The following is a 23,593-nucleotide window of genomic DNA, read 5'->3' as shown; positions in this document are numbered from 1 at the left end:
CAGTATAGTAGTAATAATCAGTATTTTAAATGTTTCTTATGTCAAAATAACTCCCATAAAATATACACTTGCCGGGAATTCTTAAATATGTCTGAAGATGAGCGTTTTCAAACGGTCAAGGCAAAGAAAGCGTGTCTCAACTGCTTGGCTAGTGGTCATTCAGCAAGCTCATGTACCTCTGCGTCAAATTGCGCTAAATGTAACAGGAGACATCACACATTGCTCCACTTCTCTAACGCTTCTACTCATAACTCAAATAGTTCTCGTTTCAGAACATATCAAGATTCTCGTAGTCTACCCACTAGAAACACTCATTTCCAAAACACTCGTCACTCTCAAGACTCACAAGAAAATCATAATTCTCAAAATACTCACCAGTCTCACAATATGCATGATACTCCAAATTCTCGTACTCACTCTAATGTATCTCGTGATCCCAATACTCAAAGCGAAACTTCAAGTTCACCTGCAATCCCACGAATAGCAAATCAATCTCAGTCTAATGATGTCTACCGAGCATCATTTCTCTCTACACTCTCAGGCAAAAAGGAGGTTCTACTCTAAACAGCAAGTATTACAATTTATGATTCTCATAATAATCCCGTTAAGGTTCGCTGCCTTACAGACTCAGCTAGTCAGCTTTCGTTTATCACTGAGGAATTAGCAAGTCGCTTGAAATGTATTCCTTACACAAAAAGTCTTCAAATTTCTGGAATATCCGAAATCTGTTCGACGTCGAATAAAATGGTGGATTTAAATATTTTCTCAAATGTTAATCCAACAAAACATTTTACACTCTCTTGTGCGATTCTCCCAACCATCACTTGTAAGCACCCTCAAATTACATTGGATTTTAATGCTCTCAAAATTCCACCAAACATTCACCTAGCTGATCCAGAATTTTGTACTCCTGCCGAAGTTCAAATGCTGCTTGGAGCAGATGTTTATTTCGACTTACTTACTTACGGGTTAATAAAATTAGGCCCTAATCTTCCTACCTTAACAAATACTCATCTCGGTTATCTTGTAGGTGGAAATGTACCTCAATCATCTGGGTCAATTGACTCATATTCTATACTTAACATTCAAGAAAGTACTCAACCTCGAAATGAAGTATCCTTGTTCGTTCAAACTCAAAATACCGATTCACTCGTACGGTCGTTTTGGGAAATAGAAGAAATCTCGTCTTCTACTTGTACTTCAAAAATCCTAACTCCTTCGGAGCAACAAGTCGAAGATATTTTTAAATCGTCACTTAAAATATTATCATCTGGTAGATTCCAAGTAGATCTCCCTTTCAAATCTCCCAACGAATATAAAAAATTGGGCGAATCGTTTTTCCTCGCAAAGAAGCGATTCCTAAACCTCGAACAGAAACTGATCAAGTCAGATCAATTATACGCACAGTATAAACAATTTATTCATGAATATATTGTACTTGGACATTGCAGATATGTGCCTCTCTCCACTCGAAATATTCACTCTGATTTAAAATACTTTATTCCTCACCATTGCGTTTTAAAGGATAGCGTAACAAATAAGTTGCGTGTTGTCTTTGATGGCAGTATGAAAACTACCTCAAATCTAAGTCTTAATGACATAATGCTTCCTGGTTATACGGTACAACGCGAATTATTCGATATTTTGATAAATTTTAGATTATTTAAATACTGTTTTGTAGCAGATCTACGTCATATGTACAGACAAATTCGAGTAAATCCCGAACAGGTATTTCTGTTGAACATCTTATGGCGTGATTCACCTCAAGAGGATTTGAAATGTCTTCAACTCGAAACTGTCACTTATGGATTAAATAACTCCCGTTTTCTCAGCACTAGATGTCTTAAGGAATTAGCTCAAAAACATTCCGACAAATTTCACTTGGCTAGTGATGCTCTTTTAAATTGCTCTTATATCGATGATGTGCTGTATGGCTGTAACGATTTTGAAACACTCTTCGAAATTCATCGTCAATTAATCGAATGTTTGAACCTCGCTTGTTTCTCGCTTTATAAATGGTGTGCAAACTCACCTGAATTTCTCGCAGGTATTTCTCATATCTCTAATGAAGCTAGTTATGTAATCAATCCTGAAAATAACACGAACAAAATTCTCGGCCTATGTTGGAATTCTCACTCCGATCATTTTTCAGTTCTTGTGCCAAAGGTTACCGTTAAGGATACCTATACAAAAAGAGAAGTTCTTTCTTTAATTGCTTCCATTTATGACCCTATCGGATTGATTAACCCTGTAGTGGTATCTGCTAAATTAATTATGAGAAAGATTTGGTTAGAAAGGTCGAATTGGGATGACCACCTCAGTCCAAATTTGCTTACACAATGGAATCTATTTTTACAAACACTTTCTCACCTCTCCAATCTCAAGATTCCTAGGTTGCTGCAAAATTCTAGCAATGTAACAAGTACTCAAATACATGGGCTTTCGGATGCAAGTCTTAGCACAAGTGCATGATGCCCTCTGCAAATTTTCATGTTTCACTCGACTTCAGAGAGCTTTTGCATACTGCATTCGTTTTATTCACAATGTAAGAGCTAAGTCTCATAGACGTACAGGTCCTCTCACTCCAAATGAACTCTCTAGTTCTGAGTTAATGATTATCAAATTGACCCAGTCTCATTTCTTCAGTTCGGAAATCCAATTTTTAATGGATAATCGTCTGCTTAACGATAAGTCTATTCGTAAATTGAATCCCTTTCTAGATTCGTCTCAAATGATACGAGTAGGCGGTCGTCTTCTCTTTTCAGATGTTTTTTATGATCAGAAATTCCCTCTACTGTTGCCCTCAAAATCACATATTGTCAATTTATTACTTACCCGAGAACATCGAAGACTTCTACATTCTAGCCCTCAAAATACACTGTCCAATGTTAGATTGAAATTCTGGCCTCTTGATGGTCTTCGACAAATCAAACGTATAATACAAAATTGTCTCACTTGTTACCGTTTTAACGCACAAGTCGCTTCCCAAATCATGGCTAATCTCCCGAGGGAAAGAGTTCAAATTGCACGTCCATTTATAAACGTTGGAGTTGATTTTGGTGGTCCATTTCCAATCAAGACCTCTAAACTCAAGAGAGCTCCCCTTACTAAGGCCTATATGGCAGTGTTTGTATGTTTAGCTACTCGCGCCGTGCATGTGGAATTAATTTCCAGTCTTTCTACTGAAGCGTTCTTATTGACTCTGAAAAGATTTATCGCCCGAAGGGGTAATCCGAGTATCATTTTCAGCGATAATGGCACCAACTTTCTAGGTGCGAAAAATCAATTGAAAGAACTTTATGAGTTGCTTCTCAAAGGTAATACCTCTGAATCTATTCGCTCTTTCGCTACTTCATGTCAAATTCAATGGAAGTTTATCCCTCCACGCTCACCACACCACGGTGGGATTTGGGAAGCTGCCATAAAGAGCTTCAAATATCATCTCGTAAGAATAATGGGTAACTCCAATTTTACTTTCGAAGAACTATCCACTGTACTTTCGCAGATTGAAGCAGTGCTCAATTCACGCCCTATCTGTGCGCTCTCAGACGACCCGTCCGATTTTTCCTTTCTTACTCCCAGACACTTCCTTATTGGATCTAACTTAATGTCTTATCCTGAATTAGATCTCTCTGATATTCAAGAAAATAAATTGTCTTTGTGGAATAAATGCACAAGAATTCAGCAGCATATGTGGAAGGTTTGGACTCGCGATTATCTTAATAGGCTTCAAAATAGACCTAAATGGTTCACTCCTCAGGTAGGCATAAAGCCTGATGATCTTGTCTTGCTTAAGGACGAAAACTCGCCTCCTCTCAAATGGCCTATAGCACGGGTAGTTGAGACATATCCGGGAAAGGACAACAAGGTAAGAGTTGTTAAGGTCAGAACTCCTGAAGGGTTATACGTTCGCTCTATTGCTAAACTGTGTCCTCTTCCTATGATTCACCTTCAAGAATTTTAATAGTTTTTTTTTAGATTAGTTATACCTTTCTTCAAATTGTACATAAATATTTTTTTTTTTTTGATGCGTTCACATCAAGAGGGGGACTATGTTGCGTAGCGCAACCTAAAATTATGATCCAAATGACGAACACCCTTTTTTTAAAAATACTACTTTTAGTTTTAAGTCGAGTTGTACCCGAGAATGCACGATAGATGTTGCATATACTCTTTGCACATAATTGCGAGATTATCACGTATTCTCTTCTCAATTTTATTAGAAAAAAAACATCAGTCATTGTGTCACTGTCACATTTGATTAATAAAAATTAATTCGCTCATTTTTCAACACACAATGTTCAATTAACGCAAAATAAAGTTTCTCAAGTAGTAAGATGTTTTTTAAAGTGTAATACGGGAAGTGTGATCGCCAAATGTAAGGTAACACATTTTAATTAATTAATAGATATAATTAGAACCAGATCGAAGGTACTGCCCCAACAGGCAGTGAGCAACACGTCAGGAGGAGAAGATAAAATCCCCCGGTGTTCTACAGGATTTTAGTCCTCTGTTTAGCAATTTAAAGTTTTTTAAATTTGGTGTAATCATAACTAAGAAAATTGATTTTTAAGATGTAAAATTTTGATGTCTCTATCACAAAACTTTAGGTGGAATGAAGATAATAATGTCACATAATATTTAGAATCTGTTTTTTAATGTACTTTACAATTAAATTAAATATTTAAAATGACCACTATTCACTTCTTGACAATAAACGAGGCGATTTTGGAATTCTCGTTCAACATTTTGTATGACCTCGGGGGTTATTTTGTTAATTTCTTCCGTTATCCTATCTTGTAAATTAGCAATACTGCTTCCTCTATTAAAATAAACTTTTGGTTTTAAATAAGCTTATAAGAAGTAATCGAGAGGAGTTAAATCAGGGTATCTAGCCAGCCATTCGATCGTTCCACGTCTTCCAATCCACCTATTGGGAAGAACCTCGTTTAAATAATTTTTAATTATACGTGCAAAATGCGGTGGAGCTCCGTCTTGTTGGTAGTAAATAGATCGATCTATCTCATATGGATGATTAATATCAGGAAAAAATCTTCGTAATATAGGCACTAAAAGTTAATCAAAAAATCTAGATAAACCTCACCATCAACTATGCCCTCAAAAAAATAAGGACCAATATTTTTATTGTTAATAATACCAGCCCAAACTTTAACTTTTTTAAGATATTGCGTGTGAGTCTCACACACCCAGTGAGGGGTTTCTCTGCTCTAATATCTACAGTTCTGTTTATTGACCGTTCCGGTTAAATGAAACGTTGCTTCGTCAGAAAAAACTATTTTGTTTATGAACTGCAAATCTGCGTTTATTCTGTCCATCATCATTTTAACAGAATTCTTGCTTTCTATCAGGATCATCTTCATTTAACTCCTGAACCAACTAAACTTTGTAAGGGTGGTATTTTTCTTTATGAAAAGCTCTAAAAAAACGGGTGTGGCAGTCCAGAGGGACTGCCGGTAGAAGTTATACTTCTATATACGCGTTCGCCGTTAAAAATTTATATAGGAGTCACTCTGCACAATCATTACATATGTAATGCTATAGGTAAGAGAGAGCAGAAAGAGAAAACAAATTAGTTATATAGGTATATGGTGCATCGTTTGCTGTATATAAACATTTGACCTGTAAGCAGTGGCGCACCCAGAATTTGTCTTAGGGGGGGGGTTTGAAATTTTTTTATGCTACCTCCATTTTAAGTCCCTAAAATTTGGATTTTAGTTTAATTTAAAGTACTAAAGATAGCAGTGCCAAAGATTCAGGTATCTATTATCCTGCCTACCAACTAAAACCACCCTCTCTTACTTGTGCGCAGTTGACTGTCGCACGTACCGTACTCCGAAAGTGGGGTGGCCACTGTAAGGCTGACGACATTTTTGGAACACTCCCTTCTCTTATCTAGATCTTATCTATTGTTCTGAAGCTTTTTTCTTGAGGCATTTTAAAGTAATTTAATGTATTACTCTACGGATGTGAAACCTAGAAAGTGACAAACACCCTCACAGACAAACTGCTGGTCTTTGTTAACAAATTGTTAATTCCTTCATTCCATGAGTGTCGAGGTCTACCTCTTTTTCTTTTTCCAGGGGGCTTCCATTTGTGAAGTTTCATTTTGGGTCAAGGGCCAACCATTTTGAACCTCTTCTTTCTATTCTGTCAATGACCGTTTCTGTAGCTTGGTCTTCCTTTCCTGCCTTGATGTTCTAGCACTTCTTCTCAAATAATCCATTTCAACTGCCAACAATCTTCTCTTCAGGTCTGCAATAATTGTCCATACTTCAGAGCCATAACAAAGAACTGATTCAACCATGGTTTGCCCTATTCTTTTTTTGTTTCTTTTAAAAATGTTGTGATCCCACCACAAGGAGTTCAGACATCCTACAATTTTACGTCCCTAATTAATTCGTGTTTAATTTTGGTTTCTCCTAAGCCGTTCTTAGCAATGAGTGGACCTTAATATTTAAATTTTTCCACTTGTTTGATTTCCACGTCCTCGTCTATCAACACTTCAAACCTTGCATCTGAATTGATAACTAAATATTCTGTTTTCTTCATGCTGACTTGTAACCCCCATTTTAAATATTCTCTCTATAGACGCTTTATCATAAATTCTAGATCATAAGAATCTTGAGCTAGGATGACTTGGTCATCCACAAAGTTCAGGGAGAACAGTACGTCATTTCGTATGGGATTTCCATTCCGTGGCAGTGGTTTTTCCAATTTTGGAGGGCTGCCTCAATATATAAATTAAACGGTAAGGGTGACATCCTGCATCCTTGTTTTAGTCCTTTAGTTACTTTTATTGGCTCTGATAGTCTATATCCGATTTTTAGTTAAGTAGTGTTATCCCTTTATACTTCTGTGATTATTCCTAAATTTAAGTCTTGGAACTGTATCATACGCCTTTTCTAGGTCGATGAAGGCTAGATGTACTTCGGTACCAACCGCTATTATTTTTTCTATTAATTGTTGAAGTATAAACAAGTTATCAGTGCAAGATCAAAGATCAAAAATTTAAACGTCAATAAACTTATTTTAACCTTCAATTGCGACTTATTTCCATTAAAATAGTAATTAGATCTTATCTCTGTCATTGGCCCGGTTGGTGTTTCTCTTCTTCTTCTTTCATTTTTAATGACTGCTCGGATGTAATTGTGAACATAATTCCATCCCTCCGTATCTTCACGATCATCTCTCTTACAGTCACAGGGTTCATACCTATTTCTTTATACTTTCTATTTCTCTCCACTGTACATCTATTACACTCCAGGATTGTATGAGTAACAATGTCGGCATATTCGCAGTATAGGCATTTATCTGCATCTGTCTTTATGAACCTATGAAGATACGCCCTAAAACAGACAATCTACCCAGTCCCTTAGGCTCGGGATCAGCATCTTGGTCCACTGAGCAACATTTTCCTTGTTGTTCTACTCTTCTTGCCATCTTTTCATTAATCTTTCCCTTTCTTCTTTTTTTTTGATAGCTTTTGTCAAATGCTTTCGTCTCTCTTAGAGATGTCTCTTTTCTACTGCTAACACATGCAGAGGAATACAACCTGAGATAATCCACAAGACTGCCGCAGATACATTCCTGTAGGCGCATACTAGTCGCAACAGACTCGTTTTGTCTACTTTTTCATAAGCCTAATATTAGGTATCTATATCTAAATATAATGAAAAATATTATTAATTATTCTGTATTTATACAATAATTACTGTGTTCTACATATTTAAAGTGGTAATTTAATTATTTAATCAGCGTTTTGGATTTTTTGTATTGTGTGTGAAAGACAAGTTACATTTTCCTACTATTCTTTATATATTGTTTATTTTATATGCCCTGGGGGGCTTTAACCCCCAAACCCCCCCCCTGGGTGCGCCACAGGTAATAGGAGTATAGTAAATGAAGGATTGTATCCATATTTTAATGCAACATAATTCAATATAATAATACAATATAAATTAAAATGTAATATTCATAAGTATTGAAAAATGCCAATATACATAAACTTACTTTACGAAGATAAAAATAAAAAACCAACAATTCGGATTATGTCGTAAATTTTCATTTTATTTTAAAATTTATGTTTTTTGCGTATATTACATATATTTAATAAGATTAACGTGAGGTTTTTAAATATTTTAAAAATAAAAAAGGAAATTCATAATTGGGATTCGAACTCACAACCACCAGCGTATGAACCAAACACGTAAAGGATTTGCCAATTAGACATGACACTAACGAATTTCAAAATTTGACAGTTCTCGGTAAAATAGTGATTGTTTTGAAATACAAAAGCCTAAAATAATTATAAACGTTTAATTTTTAATAATACAAAACATATCACATAAATAGTAATATTAATAAATATTATATTATATTATATTATATTACTAGTATATTATATACGTATATATAATATATATATATATATATATATATATATATATATATATATATATATATATATATATATAATATTAAATATATATACAAAAGGAACTTTTGAGAAAAAAGAATTTTTATTCTCGAGAGAGGAAGAGAGAGAAAATATATCTTCTGTCTCTCTCTTATTCATTATCTTACATATATGTAATGGTTTCACAGATTCATTCTCATGCAAATTTTCAACGCCGACCGTGCGTATAGAAGTATAACTTCAATAAATGATTTACTTATATCATTTACGGCTGCAATCGAGTCTTATGCGGATTTTCCTCAATCTCTAGAAGCGCATTTAACTGTAAATTAATTAACTAACAGTAAATTTAACATTTCTACCTGGTTTTTTAAATTTTTTACATGTCCAGTATAACGAAACTTCTTTTCAATTTTGCTAACTGTAGACTGCGAAACTTGACCAGGGTATTTATTATTGAACATTTTACAAACCTCCTTTTGGGTTATTATTTTATTACCGCAACTAATCATAATTAAAATGTCTATTCTTTGAGTCTCGGACAAATGCGTACAATTATTATACTGACGTCTTTTAGTAACGTTAATACCTAAATGACAGCAGTCTACTAGATTCATATCAATTGTTTATTTGACTGTTTGACTAATATTTTATTATGTTTAAAGTTTTTTCCCTAATGTTTGGCAGAACACATACGAAAATACCTGATTATTTCGAAAGCATATTTTAATAGACCAAGTAATATATCTGTTTTAAAAGTTAGGATAACGGAAGAAATTAACGAAACAACCCCGATGTCATATAAAATCTAGTAAGAGAATTCCAAAATCGCCTCGGCTATTGTCAAAAAGTGCATAATGGTGATCAAGTTTACATCACATTTAATTTAATTGTAAAAATCAATTTTCTCAGTTATGATTGCACAAACTCAAAAAGGTAACTTGGTAATTAAATTTTTTCGAGGGGGTGCTTATAATTCAAAGGGGGTGCTGCAGGGAGATAATATTTTCATACTGTAAATTCTCAATTTAAGAATAAAAATCGACCTGTTTCAGGTTTTTTTCACATAGTACATAATAACACTGAAAATAAATTTATTCCATACATATTCATATTATGGACCGCATGGTATAAGAAATAGCATTGTTTCTGATTCTCGTTTTATGTAGATTTTATATTTGTTATATTTTATGATCATGAACTCGTTTTAGATGAATTCAAACTGTTATCTTTTCGCTTTTTTGGCTTAGACCGTTATACAGCCAGACACAAAAGGAATAAGACAGTATCCATCATATCATTATAATTTACCTAAATACTCTGACATAAAGTTAAGATTATATCGACATTATCAGAATAGGGACACACTCTTCTCGCCTAGGGACCTATCAAGGCATTGATTTATATAAGACGCAACAACACTAGGTCATGGAAAGGAAAAAGTTATACAAATGATTTAGTTTAAAACAAAGGTAGCAAGATTAACTAAAAATTTTGTATAGAATTATGATGAGAATTTGCTGTCTTTTAAAAAGTTAATTAGAGTTATATACATCTACAGAGCCAAGTAATAATAAATATATTTACATTTTAATAAATCCTTTATAAGATTGGATGAGTATACATATGGTCTAAATCACGTTCCTCTCCACAATCCTCACATTTACCATCATCCAAAACCTCTATTTAAATAAGTGTTTTGTACTCTAATAATGGAAGTTATGTGCCTCCTAGAAGCTCTACAAGACTTGTACCAAAGAAATTAGGGAATATCTGGCTAAATTATGGCTATATTATTACACTTATAAATTAAGAACTTAAGCTTATCAATCGACAATAGTATCCATAAATTTCCAAATAAAAGTTCTTATTTGAGCAAAACTATACTTGACAATGAATATTACATCAATGAGAATTTGCTTAAGCAGTAGAAGCTATAGAAGTAAGCAGTACCGATAATAAAAAAAACTGTGTATAAGTTTAAATGGTCGCACCCAATAGCGTCCCGTTTTCATTATGTAATGTCCGCTGAAACGCAACTTCAAAATGATCATTCTGAACTATTTCATCTGAAAAAAGTAAAAAATATGTTAGCGTCTATGAAAAATAGAGGCTTCTTCAGGATATGTGATATTTCATTAGAAGATAATTTGATGGAATTTTATTTTATACAGATGGTAATGTGATTTATCAGAATGAGTACTTTAACAGACTTCAACCCCAGTGTATGAGAAAACAGAAAACATTTAACAATCGCAGTCGTTATTAGGACTACAAAAAATAAATAGATTTTGTACTTCGAAGTTTTAATGGAAAAAAAGTTTCAGTAACTTCAAGGCTCAAGACCTTCGAATCAGCATATAGAATGTATGGTAGATGCTGATTAAGACAATATTATGATTTTACGTTTGATCTTTGATGGAACAGCAACGGAATGGTTTAAATCAAAAATAATAACATTGGACTTAGATAATAGTTTTGTGGTATGAAAAATTAATATTTTAGATAGTTTTTGTGAAACAGGTTGGAATACACATAAAGAAGCTTATTCTTTTAGGTATATAGGTGGTAGTCTTGTTGACTATGCATTTTGCAAAGAAAATGTATTATTAAATGTGAAAAATGACTTTCCTATTAATATACTGATTGATTTAATTGTGACAAACATGCTGATTTATATACAAGATAAGATTAAAAGAGCTGACATTACAACAATGGAAAAAACTGAGAGGTGAATTACGTTAACTAAAAAGTTTTAGTTATAAAAAAGAAGAATAAATCACAGATAAAACCAGTTTATCACCAAATACCTACCAAATTAAATACTGTAACATTAAAAGGAAAGAAACCCTGCCAACATTGTGATAAAAAAGGATTCCCTGGATGGTTTCATCCAGAAGGAATATGCCGTTTAAAACAAAACGATAGAAAAATAACAACAGGAAGACAAATCAAATAATATTAAATATGTTAATAATATTGCTATACAGGACACATTAAATGAAATAGTAATTGACCAAAAAAACTAGATTTGCTGCCATTGATCAAATTAAAAGTATTTCTAAATAATAGAGAATAGGGATGTTCACTAATTTTTAAATATTGTTAAATTCAATAGGTTATAACATATATAAAAACATAGCAAGCATAAAATTGTTTAAAAATATATATTTCTTAGGATAAATCAACTCTTAATTTCAATTCTGATGGAGGCTAGAAAAACGGCTCCTCGCAGCGAGGCTACGGTGTGTGACGTCAGCAGTCGTATCGACAACTTGTTTTGTATACGTATTTACGAAGTGTGACCAGTTCTATAAGTATTTAATTACTGATAATGGAGCCAAATAAGTGGTGTTTTGTTCCTGGATGTCTAAATACATCTGAAAGAAATTCTGAGAAGATTTTTATTACAGTTCCAAACAATTTAACACCATATTCACTTAAAATTGTCAAACCACAGGTTTTTATATCTGTACCTCGGAGGGATACAACACTATGTCCATTTTTTCAATTTTGACATTTTTACAGACTATTAATTAACTATTATAACTTTACTTAAAATGAATAGAGCACTAGGTCCTAAACCATTTGCTGATAAAGAAAGTGACCTTTAAAAGAACACCAAGTCCATTTTTACTTAGAGGGATAAAACACCATGTGGACTTAATGTTTTGTCCCTCTACACATTTATGGTGTGTTTACAGTAGTTTGTTACTAATAATAAGAACAATGAACCATAATTCTAGTAGGAGAGAGATTCTTGAAGTATCCACTAAAAAGTTCTACGAATTTTTCTACTGCATTTACAGGTAAGCTACCTTTTTGTTCATTATTTTTAAATTATTAAAAAACATAACCTCAAAAGGGTAATGAAGTGATTTGATACCAACCTTAGACTAGCAATATTATTAAATCTTTTACAACCAATATTATACGCCTTGTTTAATTTCAGAATCAAATAATACACCAAGCGATGATGTTTTAAATGAAGAGCATATTATTAGAGATGCATGAGTTTCGATAACGAAGATCAGTCTGATATAGACAAAAGTTCTGACAAACTATTCGTAGTGGAAATGAAATACGATCTGCATTACTAAAATGGGCAGATACCGTCATTCCTGACAGTAACATAGAAGAAATCATACTACGGTCTTACAAATGTTACGGCCAGAATAAAAATGTTAGCATTAATACTTGTTTAAAAGTGTAAAAATTATCATCCAGAAGTTTCTACTAAAGAGTAATACCCACATGGAGGCGGACACTGTCCATGCGCTGATAGAGCGAAAGAGAAAAAACTTAACATTTCTATTTACACGCCCTGGGACTGGCAGCAGTTAGTCAGACAAACATCAATGAAATATATCGTATATAATATGGAACTAATAGAAGATTTTAAAAATTTAAGGTCTTTGTATGATGTCAAAACATCTTAAAATCCGCCTTTGATTAATAGAAAAGAGACATTAACAAACAACAAGTTCTTCTGTCAAACTGTGTTTAACTGCAAGTTAAATGAAACAGCATTACGACTCTGTTTATAAAAAGTAATTTTCATGGCGAAAACCAGGAGATTGACCTTGTTAGATTTCAAAAACGACACCTTACCTTGGCAAAAGATTTGCAACTGGTATCACAAAGTCCAATACTTATATCACAACAAAAGTATAACGATCTATTGGCATTACTGTCAAATGTTCCTACATTTTGCCATGATTTTTATCGAAACTTAAAGCATACCTACTAGTAATACTAATGGTGACTATCCAGAAGGAGAATTACTTGAGGATGACTGAGTGGTTTGTACCTAAAATGCCATTTTTACATACATATTTGTATTTGTAAACGTAAATTGTATGGTTAAATAAATTTTTTCAGTAAAAGTCAAAGGATTGTAGTTGTTATTAAATACCCCATACTAATTCTTACAGTACAATAACTTTATTAGATGGATACAAGACCATGTCCGTTAAAAGGGTTAAGAAACAGGAACAAATTTGTTTTTAATTATACCAAATGTATTATGTAAATAACAATAAACAGAATGTTCTATTAAAAAATTGTTTCGATATCTCAATAAATAGATGCAGCAATAATACTTTTTGGTGAAAAAAAGTTTAAAACTGCTCTCCTGTAAAGTTTTAAAAATGAACATAGTGTTGATTCCTTCCAAGGTACAGATATTTGCATTTATTTTTTTTCTAACTTGCATAATAACTGCCTTTTCTAGTTTTTCCCTCTCTTTGTAGCAAACACCACTTATTTGGCTTCATTATTACTGTATAAATACTTAAAGAACTGGTTACACTTCGTAAATACGTATACACAACAAGTTGTCGATACGACTGCTGACGTCACACACCGTAGCCTCGCTGCGAGGAGCCGTTTTTCTAGCCTCCATCAAAATTAAAATTAAGAATTGATTTATCTTAAAAAATATATATTTTTAAACAATTTCATGTTTACTATATTTTTATATATTTTATAATCTATTGAATTTAATTGAATTTAACTATATTTAAAAATTAGTGAACATCCGTATTTTGTGGAGTTTATTATCCAGGCTCAAATGTTACTCTTTGAAATTGGAAGGTGGCAGAAAACTTATGATTACATATCCATGAAGATAGAAATATGTTTAACTCGGGATCGGTCCTGTGGTGAGAAAAGATCTCACTTTTTACTGTTTCTTGCTATAATTTTGATAATAATATTTTTAACGTCTTATACCTTCAGCAATGATACAGGTACGTCTCTGGGATTAGGCTTGTAATATTTTGAGTGGTAGGAAGACGACCGTTATTGTTTAGTGCCTATCGATATCATTGATTATAAAATCTCTACACGGGACTCTTTGCGTACGTAAATTTGTTAAGTAAATAATTTGTCACAAAAAGCTGAGTGAAGAGAAAAATATGTAAGATTTTAAGTAACATATCTAAGAATACCTAATATTAACAATTATTATTATATTTAACATATTATGTTTCGTTTATACTAAAATTAACGTTACAAATTTATATGTTACATGTAGTAACACACTTAACAAGTTAACAACATTACGTAGTTTCTGTATTAATAAATCATACTATGTTATATAAATAAAAAAAAAACTATAAATAGCCTTATGAGAACTCGAAATAATGATTTTGAATTTATATTTTTACTAAACAATTCGCTACTTCTTGATAACTAAACTACCTATATAAGAATTAACTCACAAAATGCAATAAATAAACATGTTTGTAATTAGCTGCAAAAGAATATAAATATTTAATTTATATTATGCAAGCTCACATTAAAAGTCACTGGCGTCTGAGTAGGACATGTGTTAAATCTCCAAAAGATCAGGGTGCAATATTCTCAATATTTTTCCTGTGGTCGGCAATAAAACAGTAAAAAGGCGGAAACCAGCATTTGATGTGCGGGAAAAAATTGGTCTGTGAAACCCTCATGTTATATAGGCTTTACTGCTGAACTTCAAACAAAAGAAACATTTTTGCGCCAAAATGCATATTGCTCGTAGAATCTAACTGAAAATGAAATTGAGTCTGATATTTTTTTTTACAAATTAGACCTACGTTGATTAAGTTTTGGCAAGGGAAAGTGTAATTTTGTTCCATATATTCGTTCCCTTGAGAAAATAATAACGCTTTAACTAAATTGTGAGCCAAAACCAATAAAATTTTGATTCATTTTGAATTCATTTTGATTTTCTACTTTGCTAATAACAAAGTCGTGATTATAGTTCTTGCCTCAGACATAGTAGTATTGGAGGTAAAAAAATATTAAAAACTAACAATGACGTATTCCTGAAGTAATTCTATATAGCAGCTTGATATTTTACTTAACATCCTTTATTTTTAGTGTCATAAATTTTTCAGTTTCCAAAATATTTTGTTTATGAAAAAAAATTTACTTTTAAAATGTAAAATAAATAAATTTAAAATAGTATGTATATTATCTTACCTTTAAAAAGTCTACTATATTTTTTGGAATTAAAAGCAAAGGATGCCGATTATGTCTCATATACGCTGCAGGAGCTAATCCCACGAATATTTTAATTTTTTGGTTATATTCAGGACGACCGGATGTCATTGCCAATAACGCTCCGCCTCCTTGGGAATGTCCAATATAGGATAGCTGTTGTTTTCCGGTCGTCTTTAAGATGTGATCTATAACGGCAGGTTGATCGTATTGTCCCAATTCATCCAGTCTAAAGTAAAAATAATAAAACAATTTCTTTTAGATTAGCGCACTACATATTAGAGGTAGTTTTGAAGTAACGTTTGATTACCACATTTTTATGTATAATGTTCTTAAATTAGTGTTTACTGTAAATTTATTTCTTTAAGTTCTATCAGTCGTGGCTCTCTTCAAATGAAAAATGCTTTCAGGATATCTGTAGCGCTGTTACCCAGCGAATACCTTTAGGTATCCACTACTTGGGGATCGCCAGGGCACGTCTGGAGCCGCCGTGAAAGTGACAGCATACGGGACGTCGATAGTAGCAACAAGAACAGCAAGCGGACCAAACAACACCAACAGCTTCAATTGTATAAAATGCTACGTTGGAACAGCAGCCAATGCTCATCCAAGCAGAACGACAAATATAGCATATGAAATAAATTGTGTTCATAAAGGAATCAATTTTTCGCTTCTAGACAAAGTTAACAAACCTCACTCAAGAAACGACCAGCTATTGACAATATCTGTATGCCAAATTATGTAGGAAGTACGCGGATATTTTAATATCTAAACAGCGAGTACCATACCAGGTATTTACAAGAAATAATTTGTCTCACAGAAAACCCCTATTGGTAGGGATTCGTTAGGGGTTATATGAACTTCAGTAAGATTAACGTGACACCATGATTAAACCATCAACACCATAAATGAAAATAATATAAACAAATATCTCAGCATAAAGAGAATGCAAAAAGTTGACTATAAGTAAATAGAAAGCGAACTAGCTTCAAAATTCTACAAAGAGCAAGATAGTTATATCAATCATATCTAATAGTAACATTTTGTTTAAGGTATTAAATACATACACATCTTCTAGACTTTTGACCAAGAAACGCATAAGCGCCCAATACTATACAAGGAGGATTAAAACTAGAAAAAAAAAGAAAGAGAGAGAGAGGGAGAGAGAGAGAGAGAGAGAGAGAGAGTAGTCTAAAATGGATATAGAAAATCTTTATCAGAAAGTAAAAATACCTGTCACAAAGGCATACAAAAATATTCCTAGCAGCACAGTAGATGAACATAGTTGCTGTGTTATCAAGGGGAGGATTTATGGGTGTATATGTGAGCAACTAAGAAAATAAATTGCTACTTAAAGATCTATTTTCAGAAGCGGACAGGATCATTTATTTCACACCGAGCAATTTGCGCAAAAAGATAATACAACGGACGTTGCCATGAATTTTTCAAAATTAATTTTAACGAATGGCACGACACAGAAGCTAAAATACTTTTTTTTTAAGAACTAGCCACCAAACTGTGACTTTCCAAACAAAATATCTCCATTACTATCGTATATTATGTCGCGGGGTGTCTGATTGAAACTAACAACTTTAAGCTATACTGTGACCACACAATGTTTGCAAATTAACCAGTCGTAGTAGTACATAATATTAGCCGCATTTATACTAGTAAATAAACTAACTAGGCAAAAAAACTAATGTGTCGATAATAAAATACAGATAAGCAAAAAATGGAGAACGGAAAGTATTTAGACGATTATTATTATTATTATTGCTACTACGGGGGCCATTCTGAAGAACCTCCTAAAGAACTTTAAACATCTATATTGTGTTTGAATCGTTAGAATCAGTGTGGTTGTATATTGCAAAAGGATTTGTCATATTTCGCCCATTCTGTGAAATATCATAAATAAATTCTCCTTTTGTATTCCAATTATAGTATTGAATTTTCATACTATTATTTATGTTAGGCCATTTTGAAAATAATAATTCAAGATGTAAAAATCTTAATTATATAAAAAACATTTTTATTAGAATCCTTGCGAGGTTGAATTAAATTATTAATTTAATTGAACTGTTGAATTCAGTCTAAAACGTTAACACTGTAAATGTTTTTTATTAGTAGGTATACGCAGCTAATATAAAATTTGTAAGTTGTTTGTTGCATTTGTTTTATAATATAATGGGGAAACAGGAGCTATTTTTCGTCCGTGTCACTACAAATACAATTACTGTCATGGTCCATCCAAACAATATCTATAATAATTAATTAAATATCATTATCCATCATGTTGTCGTGTCTCCACATGTCCGTTTCCTCTCCTATTACGTGTTTTATATAATTTTTCCATTTTTCTGGGGTAACTCGTGAGTACGCTTCCATAATTAAATTCGTACCTTCATCATCATCATCATTCTGGCATTATAACCCTGCGTGGGAATTGTGCTCTCAAAAATTTCTCTCCAGTCGTCACTATCCATCGCCTTTCTCCACAAAGCACTTATTCCAATATTTCTCAGGTCTTCAACGGTTTTATCAAGGAACCTCGTTCTGGGTCTTTATCTTTTTCTCTGACCAATGGGTCTAACAAGGAGCGTTTTTCTAGCTGGGTCATTTTGTTCCATCCGCATTTCATGCTCTATCCACCTCAGACGTCTTATCTTAATGCTTTGCGATATCAGGTCGAAGTTGTATCGTCTTGTCCACACTTTATTGTCATTAACTGCTCAACTGCTCCATAGATGCGCCTTTGGATTTTTCTTTCGAAACATTCTAACACGTATTTAAAACATCGTTTTCTATAACAAGTAGTTTGTGGTTGCGTGGTTACTTTCATATATTTCACTTTTGAACCCCAAATATCAACCTGGTATAAGGATTTTGCAGGTGAACGTAGGCAGGGCGCGTCAAGCGCACGACCTCATCTACGCAAAAGCCTGCAAGCTAAATATAGATCTGCTCATCGTACCCGAACCTAACAAAATGATAACGACAGGCGGTAGGTGGATACAAGACGAGGGGAAAAATGTAGCGGTGCTCATTAAAAATAGGGATGTCGGAGTGCAGAGCATTGTCAGGGTAGGAAATCATTTACTCGTTAGGTTGAGGGATTTTAGCCTCCTGGCATGCTATGTATCTCTAAACGTCCCTATGATGAGATAAGAAACAATCGTTAATGAAATAATGGGTGCTGCTATAAACGAAAAAAAAATACTGATCGCCGTGGACATAAATGCGAAGTCCAGACAATGGGGTTCCCCCATAAACGACAAAAACGGGGAACTCTGGAATGAATGGATAGCCCAGGCTGGCCTCCAAGTCCTAAACAACAATAAGCCAACCTTCGTACGGGAGGCCAGCCAATCACACATTGACATCACATTCGCGAGCGAAGGGCTATCCAGGAAGGTGTACGGGTAGGATGTACTCGATGATCAGCTTTTCACCTACCACCAATATATACAATTTGAGGTAAAGGTTAAAGGGGGGATAAAGCGGTCGATAGGTACGGCAAAATCATATTTCAACAAAAACAAGTACCTATCGGAGTTTAGCAAAATAAGTGAAGATGAGAAGTGAAAATGCTTTTAATTAAGCAAACTAGGGCCTTATAGTAGGCCGAATAGTCGAAATATATGTACAATATAATAAAGGACTACCTGGAACATGTTATACAATGGGGTACTAAAAATTATAAATAAAGCAATAAACACGACCGCGGCGTGGATCGAGAAGAAAGACTTAAAATTAGCAGTAGACAAGACAGAAATACTTACTTAGTTTTCAAATATCAAGGCTCCGAAATAAGACCAAAAAGGACAGTCAAGTATCTCTGTATTACTTTTGATGACCGACTTAACTTTAGGCAGCACATACAAGAAGCATGTCGAAAGGTGGAAGGGAGGACCTCAGCATTGAACAAATTAATGCCAAACATAGGGGGGCCCAGATCTCAGAAGAGATCAGTTATGTAACAATCAATATTATCAATCATCTTATACGGGGCCTCCGTGTGGCACGAGGTCCTCCAGATGAAGAAATATAAGGACATGCTCTTTAGGGCTCAAAGGAAACCTCTGCTCAGGGTGTGCAGCGCCTACAGAACTGTATCTACCATTGCCTTACAGATGGTGGCTGGTTCTGTACCCGTGCACATCCTGGCCAGGGAGAGAACTTGAATGTATCATAGGGGCACGGGGCGGTTGTTTCAGGGCCACAAGAAAGAGCCAGAAGCTTGGAGGTGTGGCAGGGGGAATGGGCAGCCAAAGTCGAAAAGGCAGCCTGGACGAGGTCCCTGCTCCCAGATGTAGTGAGGTGGTATGGGTGTCGGCATCGGCGCGTCAACTACTACTTTACGTAGTTTCTAACGGGGCACGGATCATTTCGGAAATACACCCATAGAATCGGGAGGTCCGGAGACGATCTATCTCCTGAGTGTGGAGTGGTGGACGATGCGCGGCATGTTGTTTTCGACTGCCCTGCATACCACACGGGGCAAAACGAACTGCAGCTGAGCCTGGGATCTCCACTAGGCGAGCCTCACGAGATGATCGATAAAGCCATCGACAGCAAGCACGATTTCGAACTGATCATTGCTTTTGTTACAAAAACCATAAAGCACAGGGAAGATAAAGAGAGGCGGCTGCAGGTGGGCTGACCGCTATATTTATTTATTGTTTTTAAAAATGTGTGTTATTTATTTACCTATTTTATTGTATTTTATTTATTTAAGTTACTTTCGTTTTTAATATATTTTATCTATACCAATTGTAGCTGTTTTTTATTTTTATTTTTTATACATTACTTTTAACTTATTTTTTATCTAATTTTTATTTATTAATTAATTTATTTTATTTCATTGTAGGGACCGCAGGACATGGGACAGGAAAAGACTTTTTACATCCAATCTCGTCGGATGTCCCGATACCCCGAAAATTAGTGAATAAAGGGATGAATGCGGGACTGAATTGATGGAAGTACGAATGAATGGTGTTACTGTTAATTGCCAACTGGTTCTACTTGTTAGTTCCAATGTGGAAGGTGGGCAACCAGACTGTCTCTCCGGCATAAGGATTCAGCAGGACGGTAGCTTCACCTGCCAGTCTCGCCCGGGTCTTATGCGGGTGAGGGAGGCCGGGAGGCCGTCAAATCCATGTAATACACGCGAAAAGTGCCAGAGGGAAGTTAAGAGTAAGGCTGACGGGCCAGATATGCACGCTAAGAGCGGTTCCGGGTCCGTCGGTCCGAGAAAGAGGGGGTAGTTTAGTCGGTAGGCTGTCTCGTCACGCGGTAAAGCGTGAGAGATTGAATCCTACATACCTGGGTAAAGAGCTGACACCTGATCCCAGACGGTCTTTTAGAAGATTTCACCTCCCAAAAAAAAAAGCTGGGCCATTTTGTTTCATCTGCATTTCATGCCCTGTCCACCTCAGACGTCTTATCTTAATATGTTTTACGATATCATGTCGAAGTTGTATCGTCTTGTCCACACTTCATTGTCAACTCAATCAACTCAACTGCTCCATAGATGCCACTTTGTATTTGTCTTTCGAAACATCCCAACACGTTTTTTAAACGTCGTTTTCTATAACAAGTGGGTGTAGAATTTGTGGTTGCGTGGTTACTTTCATATACTTGCTAATGCTATATCCGCCTCTCGTACAGCGTTTTTTTTATAACAATATTGATATCATCAGCATAGGCAAGGATTTGCACTGATTTATTATATATTGAACAATTGATTGTGATTTGTGGCATACGTATTACTTTTTCCAGAGCTAAATTAAATAGCATACATGAGAGAGGGTCTCCCTGGCGCAGTTTCTTATTTGTTTTAAAAGGTTCAGGCAGTTCCCCTTTAATTCTTTCTTAACATTTAACTGTTTCAAGAGTTAGTCTTGGTCAATTTACTGATTTGGAATATGAACATTTCTCTTCTCTTCACAATGTCGTAGGCTGCTTTGTAATCTATAAATATGAACATCTATGCCATATTTCAGTGTGTTTTATTTAATTTGTTTCAGGGTTGAAATCTGATCAATTGTCGATTTACCACCTCTGAAATAAGCCTGATATTTTCCTACTCTCCGTTCTGTATATGGTCCCATTCGGTGACATAGTACGGTGGAAAATATTTTATACGCTGCAATTAGAAGCGTAATTCCTTTATGGTAAGAGCATTCAAATATATATTTTTTTGTGTATGGTGCAAAGTATTCCAATATTCCAATCATTCGGGAGGGATTTCTGTGTCAATATTTCTTTTATAAGCTGCTGTAATGCCATTATGGTATCATGGCCACCTTTTTTATATATTTCAGATGGGAGATTATCTATTCCGGGTGATTTGTTTTTGGCTACTTTTTTAACTGCATCTTTAACTTCAAAAATCGTTCTCTTTTGATCGATCTTTGATCTCGATCTCTTGCCTCTTATTTGTTCCCCTCACCTCATCTCTTTCGTCTTTCAGGTTTTCTTCTTCCTCCTCTATATTAAGCGCCTGATTAAAGAACTCCACCCATCTGTTCAATACATCTTTCCCTATTTTCGCCATTCTGACTTCTGCATTGTCTTGTGGTTGCCTTGAATTCTTTTCTGTTGATGTTAAGTTTCTAAAAAAGTGCTCTGAATTCTTTTTCTCTGTTAAGATTTTCTATATATATTTAAGTTCCTTATTTAAATGGTTTTATTTATTTTTTTTTTTCGTTTGTGTATCCTCTTTTTTTCTCTTTTCTTTATCTGGTTAATTTCTACAATTATTCTAGTTTGTCGGGTAAGCATCTATCTGTAGGCTTCATTTTTTTTCTTTTGTTGCCTTGTTTTTTCTTGCATTTATCGTCAAATCAATGGTTTTTAAGCGCAAAATTTCCGTTTCTATTTTATCTTTCGCTGCTGCTTTAATGCCTTTCTTTATTCTGCTTCAGTCGGAATCTATATCTGTTTGGCCTTCTTCATTTACATTTTGATTCCTTGGCCTATTGGTGATGTTGTCAGCTTTTGCATATTCCATTTTTTTGTATCCATTTTATTTTCTTTACTGGTGTTTAAAATTCTACCTCTCAATGTTGAGATCACTAGGCAATGAAAAGGCCGGCGCCGATATCGAATAAGCATTTTGATCGATCATGTTAAATTGTGAAATTTACATGGTAATATCAGTCGTAAAATTCTTACACTGCACCATTATACAGTGTTATAGTATTAGTTCAATGTGCATCGAAGAAATAAGATCTGTGAGTATATTATATTAATATAGTAATCCGTGTTCACAGTATCTTAGAAACACATACATAAATTATACCAGCCATTTATCGACACCAGTTTTTATCATCAAAGGTAATTACCAAAACCTGAAGCGGAATAGGTTAGCATTTAGGATAATCAAATGGTAATTAAAAATGGAATTTGACGTTACTGAGAATAATGATGAATTATCTTAATCTACTTCACAACCTTTATCTTACTCAGCTGCAGCCAGTAAACAACAAGAACCAATCTATCCATCCAAACTACAAGCAATATTTTCAATTGTCTCAATAACGTCAAATTAGAAAAATACTTGCTAGCGATAGGCACTCTAGTTAGTCTAAAACATATTCTTTCTTTTTATAAAGAATCACCAACAATCGCATCTGTATTTATTTCGCAAGCAAACAAATCTAAGATGAATTTTTTTCAAAAATGGAGGTTTCATTACTGTACACAATTTACAAATTTAAGTCCGTAGACTTATTGCTTCAAGTGACAGACCCTTAATATTCAATGTATCTCCCACCATCCCGCATAAAGTGATAGAGAAAAAGCTTTTATCTTTAGGGCTAGAACTCACTTCATTAATGTAATTTTTGCGAATAAGGACCATCAATCTGGAATACAAACATGTACTTAGATTCCGTCGACATATTTACATATCATCACACACAATCCCAATTCCCGATTTCATTGTTATAACGTGTGATGACATTAACAATAATAACACCCTTGAAGCACAAACAACTCCTTATAGAACAGACGTCAAAGCTGTAGACGTCTCCGTTAAAGCTTCCTAATGCACTAATGTATGCTATATTTCTGTTCCTCCAAAGGCCTTAACTCCATAACCTACTTAAAAGAACTCATCTCACAAATACCTATGCCCAGTTTAATATTAGGAGATTTCAATAG

At 34.2% G+C, this 23,593-nt stretch overlaps 1 protein-coding gene across 1 annotated transcript in view; it reads right to left on the bottom strand.

Moving 5' to 3' along the window:
* The window catches only part of LOC140451181 (lipase 1-like), a 103,538-nt gene that overhangs the window by 38,542 nt on the left and 41,403 nt on the right, over positions 1–23,593 (bottom strand). Inside the window, exon 3 of the mRNA XM_072544915.1 lies at positions 15,410–15,656. Within this exon, the coding sequence (XP_072401016.1) occupies positions 15,410–15,656 (247 nt within the window). The remainder of the gene's footprint in view (positions 1–15,409; positions 15,657–23,593) is intronic.

This window comes from Diabrotica undecimpunctata, chromosome 9 (genome assembly GCF_040954645.1).
Source record: "Diabrotica undecimpunctata isolate CICGRU chromosome 9, icDiaUnde3, whole genome shotgun sequence".
Taxonomy (NCBI): domain Eukaryota; kingdom Metazoa; phylum Arthropoda; class Insecta; order Coleoptera; family Chrysomelidae; genus Diabrotica; species Diabrotica undecimpunctata.
The sequence above is the reverse complement of the archived record's forward strand: the minus strand, read 5'-3'. Positions and strand labels throughout refer to the sequence as shown.